This window comes from Carlito syrichta, unplaced genomic scaffold (assembly GCF_000164805.1).
Source record: "Carlito syrichta isolate Samal-C Ts95f unplaced genomic scaffold, Tarsius_syrichta-2.0.1 Scaffold317528, whole genome shotgun sequence".
NCBI classification, from domain to species: Eukaryota; Metazoa; Chordata; class Mammalia; order Primates; family Tarsiidae; genus Carlito; species Carlito syrichta.
The window spans coordinates 782-8,167 of NW_007261624.1; the positions used below are offsets into that span (position 1 = coordinate 782).

The window sequence follows — 7,386 nt, forward strand, 5'->3', positions numbered from 1 at the left end:
TGAAGGTAAGATTTCCAACTTCTACCTCACCTGAAAACAAAGCACAGACAGGTTTCTGTGAGCTGAGAGTGGGCAAAACTGACAGGGCAGTATCTGTGAGCAGTCAGAAGATACCAGTTCTGTGAGGGGTCTAGCTCCCCCACCCCCCGGGCTTCTTGGGGAATCAGGCATTCTTTGCTGGAGCACTGGTTGGTACCCCCTGTAATTTCAGGCAACTACTGAAGGAAGCATGGACAGTGAAGTACTCCTCATACCCTGGAGAGAAATTAGGCTCAATCCTCTGATGCCTCTCCTCTAGAGGGAGGCAAGGAACATTCTTGCAGGAAGAACAGTGATGGGACTCGTTGTACCTGGCTTCAGTACGGTTCCATCTTTTCTGGATAAAATACTTTCCAAACGCAAGACAGGACATCGCATAACTTCTGAGAGTCCTATTAACTCACTGCCTACAAGTATGGTTTATCCAGTGTAGGGAAAATGTGCAGAGGGAGCTCACAGCTCAACACTTATGGAACACCATATTAGTGTCTTTAGAATGAGGGTTGGGCCTCTGCTGGGCAGGAGTGGCATGGACTCACAGAAACAAACAAACAAACAAACAAAAAACCTTATCGGTATAAAGTTGGCGCCTGCTTAACTCGACTGAGTCAACTCTATCAAAATGCCCTTCTAGGAAAGCTCCAGTGCACCTGCCTTCTTTGACAGATGCCACTTCCTTTGTGCATAGAGCTAGGAAGAGTAATGTGGATAATGCCAGAAGTCCAACTTTTTCCTGGGCCTTCCCACCCCTCGTGGGCCCCACTCCCCACTTTTTTCTTTGAATTCCTTCTTCCTCAGTGTCCCTCCCCTTCTTTCACATCCCTTATAATCCCTCTCTTTGTGTATTCCTTAGCCTCTCCTCAGATCCCTGTCAACTTGCTCTTTCTTCCCTTTACTCTGGACTTCCTCTAAGCTGCTTTGTGTTCCTCTCCACTCAATTTATTCTGTTTTCCTCTAAGCTCCCAGATCTCACTCTCCTTTCTCAGTTGGATGTGTCCTCCTTATAGCTCATCCTCTCCCCCAGGGAGCCTCTCCCTTTTGGTTTTCCCCCACCTCTTCCTAAGCTGTCACCTCCCCTTTCCTTTCCCCTGCAGCCAACCCCTAGTACCTTCCCCTATCCCACCTCCAGACCAGAACAGCTATGTACCATGCCACTTTTAGATGACTGATTATGAGTCTAGCTGAACTTTATTCACAGCTGGAATTGACAACGGTTCCTTCTTTCATGCCCCTTCCACCAAACACACCCAATCTTTTCAACAAGACAAAGTGTTTACACACAGCATGTCATGTCCACATAAATTTGTATTTTTAGAACAAAACAACAGTTATGCTGGCAAAGATGTGGGGTTATCAGGGACCCTTAAGCTTTCAATACACTGAAAAGAAACATTTTCAAAGTGTCTACAAATTATACATTTGGTTTCCCACAAAAGTGGCAAATTTTACCTTAACAGTTAGGACTTTTTCACCAAATCATAGACATAGATATGGAAATCATCATCAAACTTGATGAAATACACAGAGGGCTTAGCTTCCACTTGGTGAATGACCATGCCAATCCTTTTGGAGCCATCTTCTTTGGTATATTCTACATGCTTACCTATCAGGCCATCTACAACTCCTCCTGCTCTCTCTCTGCTGGAGGAGACTCACTGGACTCTGGCATGATGCGGAGGTCACCTTCTTTATAATCATCTAGAAGCTGGTACATGTACAAGACAGGATCTTTCTCGTAGGTGATATAAAACCAGGCTTTCATGATAGGTGCTTGGGCTAAGACCATCCCCCTCCATTCATCCTTAGAACCATGCTCACCCTCAAACATGTGTTCCACTGCTTTGCCAATTATGGTATTTGCAAGGTTGGCATCACTAACTTGAGATGATGCCACCCTGTCGGAAAGAATTTTAAGAGACAAGACCCTCTCATCTTTGTGAAGTTCCAGTCCATAGACACAGTCAATTCCATCGTATTTCACCAGATAAAGAGAGGGGTTTATAGGCACCTGATCCAGAACGGTTCCTTTCCACTGGGTGATGGGCTCATCTCCTTCCTTCCATCCGTGAGAAATTCTGCAGCCCACGATGTTCCTACGGGGCTGGGAGGAAGGTCTGCCCCTCTGCTTCTTTTGGGAGGCTTTTTTCTTTGTCATGTTTGCAGACCCAGTGCCCCGTCCCGCAGCTGCCCTGGTTTGTTGCCCTTCTGCCTCCTGTGCATTGGGGGTCTTCATGCCTGCTGGGGGAGGAGAGAGGATAGAAACATACAGCATGCCATAAGGTGAACTTTTTTCCTATAGCCATGTCTCTATGAACCCTGTGCCAGTGCTCAAATTTCCCCTTTGAGTCTGGCAGCAATGCTGGAAATCCTGGCTTTGTGCCTGCAGTGCTCCCTCTCTTAGGTTCCTTTGGGCTGTGAGGAAGGGCTGGAGTGGAGGTAGAACCGGCTGGGGTCAGAAACTCTGCAGAAGGGGGTGGGATACCTCCTCCTTGCTCAGCGTCCACTGCCCTTCCCCCCTTATTGCCACTGGCATTCTGTCCTAATCTGCAAAGCGTCTATCCCTCCACCACCCTGACCGGCACTCACTGCCCTCCTGCCTGAGCGCCCCAGCCTGCTGCCCACAAGTCCCCTGCTTATTTCACCCGCTTCCCCGGTCCCCACCGCCCTTGCTTCCCCGCGCTCACCTTCAGATCCTTGTCTGGCTCCTAATGCCACCCCTCTCTCCTGCTGCCCACCGCATTCCCCCACCCCACCGTTGCCTCGCGTCCACCTCCCCCCATGTCTTTTGCTGGATTCCTTCCCATCCCCCCTCTCCATTCTGGCGCCCAGCAATGGCTTTGCCCTGCCTGGCGTCCACCGCTGGGGATCGCGGGCCTCACGTGTTCAAATCGGACACTTCGCCTCTGCCTCCGCTATGAGCCTCTGTGGAAGGATAGTTAGCTGGCGACCAGCCAAGCGAGTGCTTGCAAGAGCTGGCAAGGTAGGATCTGCAGGCGAGAAGTGTGTCTAGGAGTGCGGCGAGGCAGGCAAATAGGATGGCGGCAGCGTCCCCAGTGCTCTGCTCGCTAGCCTTCCGCCTCCCTGTCTGTGGTGCCGGTTACCCCTCTGCTTCATAGGGCTTTCACCATCCGCTGCTACCGTCGCCGCCGTCTCCTTCCACTCTCTTGCAGGACTCGAGCCTAGTTTCCAGTTTTCATTAAGGCCGCTCCGTCTTTCTCAGCACAGTGCAGGTTTGTCTTTCTTTTCCTGGAGGCCCTTCTGGGCTCCTTTATCCCTTTCCAAAATTCAGACCGATGTAACCTGTAGGTGGCTCTTTCTCTCTTCCTCCCTAACTGTATCCCTCAAGCTTCCTAGCTCCTCCCCTTAGCTCTCTTGCTCCATCTGTTTTCCATCTTTCAGACATTCCTCACATTCTTTCCATACAAACGAATTAACACAAAAATATCTTATTTATACATATATGGATTCATAAATTCATTATGTTTATAGAATAATAAGCATGCACACATATACAAATATACATTTTATATGCATTTAAAGAAATTTATATCCATTGGCACATTACTGGAAACACACAGCTCTATCCCATCACTTCACACACAAGTATAATTCTTTCTCTCTCTCTGTGTCTCTCTCTCTATATATGTGTGTGTGTGTGTATGCACACTCACTAATACACATATTAGGTGGTTTTCCAAAGCAGTTTGTATGCACATTTTAGAGTTGGAGGGCTAGCTTTGAAATAGTGGCTTGTTTTAAGCCTGAAGAGTTGTTCTTGTATGTGATTATAATTTCTAACAAACCTTATTGACTTTTGCATGAAGCGATATCATTTTGCATCTTGCTTGTATTCTTTTTTGTTACTTAATATTTTTGTGCACTGTTCTATAATTCTGAACATAATAAACAAAATTAGGGAACTATATCATGTAAGGTTTTTCCAGTTACATGTAATAGGAAAACAGACTTAAATTCGTGTACTATAAAAAGTATATATTGGCTAATGTATTTGAAACTTTTAATGGCTTTTAGGTTAATCTTAATCTAGGTGTTCAGTGTTATGGGCTGTATTGTGTCTCCTTAAGATTTATATCTTGAAGCCCTAGTCCCAAGTACCTTAGAATGTGCCTGTTTATGGAGATAGAACCTTTAAAGGGATAATTAAGGTAAAATGCAGTCACATGTGTAAGACCTAATCCAATATGACTGAGGAGGCAATTAAGGCACGGATATACACAGTGGAGAGACAGTGTAAAGTCAGAGGAGAAAATGGCCATCTACAAGCCAGAAGACATTCTCTAGAAAAAAAAATCAACCCTGCTTATACTTTGATCTTTGACATATAGCTTTCAGAAGTGAGAGAAAGTAAATTTCTGTTGTTTAATTCACTCAGTAAAGGCTATTTATTATGTCGACCTTAGCAAATAAATACACTCATTGATGTCAACAAAAAACTAGTTTTCTTAGCTTACTATTTTCTTTCTAATGTCACTTTTATCCTAAAACTTATGGTATAATATGGATGTCAGCAACTTTGAAAGGCATATGCTTCCTTATTCATATATAGTGGCTGAAAGCTTTTTTTTTTGTTAACAGAAACTTTTTGTTTAATTTTTATGAAAACATACTATTTGTACATATTTATAGAATACATGTGATATTTTGATACACGTACAATGTTTAATTTTCAAATCAGAATAGTTAGTATATCCACCACTTTAAACATGTATTATTCCTTTTTGTTGGTAACATTCCAAATCTACTCTTCCAGTTATTTTGAAATATATAATAAATTATTCGTAACTATAGTTATCCTATGGTGTAACCCAATACTAGATCTTTTCCTTCTATCTAAAGTGTAATGTTGTACACATTAACCAGCCCTACTTTACCCTTCCTTCCCACTATTTTCAGCTTTTTGTAACCACCATTCTATTCACTACCTTCATGAAATTAGTTTTCTTAGCTCCCAGATATAAAGGAGAACATGTGACATTTGTCTTTCTATGCCTTGTTTATTTCACTTAACATAATATCCTCCAGTTTTAGCCATGTTGTAGCATACGTTTTACATATCCAAGTTATCCATTCCATTAATGCAGGTCCCCAACTGCAACTAGTGTTGGTCCATGGTCAGTTAGGAACCGGGCCGCAGGAGGCAAGTGGCAGACAAGCAAGGGAAGCATCATCTATATTTACAGCTGCTCTCCATTGCTCCCATTATGACTAGCTTTGCTTCCTGTTACATCAACATTGAAAACCCTGCTTCCATTTTCATCAACCTATCTTCGTGAAGCAGGGTTTTCTGTAGTGACAGCAATAGAAACGAGGTTACAGAGTAGACTGAACATAAGCAACACACTTCTGGTGTCACTGTCTCCCATCACCCCCAAATAGGACTGTCTAATTGCAAGAATAAAAGCTCAAGGCTCCTATTGGTTCTGCATTATGGTTAGTTGTATAATTAATTTTATTTTATCTTACAATGTAATAATAGAAATAAAGTGCACAATAAATGTAATGTGCTTGAATCATCCCCAAACCTCCACCCTCCCAAGGCCCATGAAAAACTTGTCTTCCACGAAACCAGTCCTTGATGCCAAAAATGTTGGGGACCGTTGTATTAATGGACACATGTTGTTTTCATATCTTGTCTATAGTGAACAGTGCTTACTGGTTACTGGTGCCTTAGTCCATTGGGCAGAGTCATGCTTTCTTGTATGTTCTTTATGTCTGTGGACATTTGTCAATGTCTGAACATGGAATGGTTAGGTATTTATTTCAGTATTTGCAGTTTGGCCTTGTTTGTACTCAATCTTCTTTTTACATTTCATTTTAGATTTGTGGGGATTTACTACATAAGTTGCATGCAGGTGAAGTTTGGGTTTTTACCTGGCCTTCTCTCCGCATGACAGTGGACCTGATACCCAGTATATAGCCACATGTCTTATCTCTCTCTTCTCTCCTTCCGTCCCCTACCAGTGGTCTGCATCTGCTGATCCCACCCTTGTCCTCATGTGACCAGTGATCAGGGTCCAATTATGAATGAGAATATGTGGTATTCAATTCTTTGATTCTGTGATAGTTCACTTAGTATGATGGTCTCCAGTTGCATCCATGTTGCTGCGAAGGCTATGATTTTGTTATTCTTTATGGCTGTGTAATTTTCCATTGTGCATATGTACCACATTAACTTGTTTACTTTTGATAGGAGTATAGCTTGGTTCCAAGTTTTTGTTATTGTGAATAGTGCTGCAATGAACATATGGGTGCATGTGTCTTTTTGGTAGAGTGATTCACGTTCCTCTGGGTATATTCCTAGAAGGGAGATTGCTGGAACATATGAAAGTCCAATTTTTAGTACCTTGAGACATCGCCAGACTGCTTTCTACAAAGACTGAAATACCTTATAATCATGCCAACAGTGTAGAAGCATTCCTTTTCTCCACAGCCGTACCAGCATCTGTTGTTTTATGACTTATTTTTTGTAGAGTTGTGGAATACAAGTGAAGATTTACTACATAAGTGGGTTGCATACAGGTGAAATTCAGGCTTCTAGATGGCCCTCTCTCCCCCTGATAGTGGACCAGGCACCCAGTTGTTGCCATGTACCTCCCTCGCAAATTCTTCACTTACCCCTAGCAGTGTACAGTATATACCAATCTCACCTTTGTAGTAGTGTGACTAGTGTTCAGGGCCTGATTATGATTGAGAGCATGTGGTATTCAGTTCTTTATTTCTGTGATAGCTCATTCAGAATGATGGTCTCTAGCTGCATCCAAGTAGCTGTGAAGGTCACGGTTTGTTCTTCTTTATGACTGTGCAATATTCCATCATGTATATGTACTATATTTTCTATGTCCAGTTCACTTTCAATGGGCTTGGGATTTCTGGATCATACTGAATGTCAATTTTTATTTCTTTGAGAAATTGCCACACTGCTTTCCATAGAGTTTGAATTAGCTTACATTAACACCAATAGTATGGAAGTATCCTGTTTTCTCCACAGTCACACTAACACCTGCTATTTGTTGACTCATTAATGATAGCCATACTTACTGGTATTAAGTGGTGTCTCATTGTAGGTTTGATTTGCACTTCTCTGATTATTAGTAGGCTGAGCATTTTTTCATGTGTTTGCTGGCTGCTTATATGTTATTCTTTCAGAAATGTCTGTTCATGTTTTTGCCTACTTTTAAAGTTTTTTTTTTCTTTTCTTAATTCGTTTGAGTTCCTTGTAGATCCTGGATGTTAGGTCTTTGTCAGATTCATGGTTTGCATATATGTGTATAAAATATATATATATATATTCTCATTCCATGGTCTGTCTATTGACAGTTTCTTTTG

The 7,386-nt window shown here is 42.5% G+C and overlaps 1 protein-coding gene across 1 annotated transcript; it reads right to left on the reverse strand.

Moving 5' to 3' along the window:
* Positions 1-1,208: 1,208 nt before the first annotated feature.
* LOC103277378 (spindlin-2B-like) lies at positions 1,209-3,198 on the reverse strand. Its single transcript, XM_021707419.1, is given in 3 exon segments — positions 1,209-1,669; positions 1,672-2,277; positions 2,724-3,198. Coding segments are annotated over 3 exon segments (912 nt in total). The 5' UTR covers positions 2,857-3,198; the 3' UTR covers positions 1,209-1,496.
* Between the last annotated feature and the right edge of the window lie 4,188 nt (positions 3,199-7,386).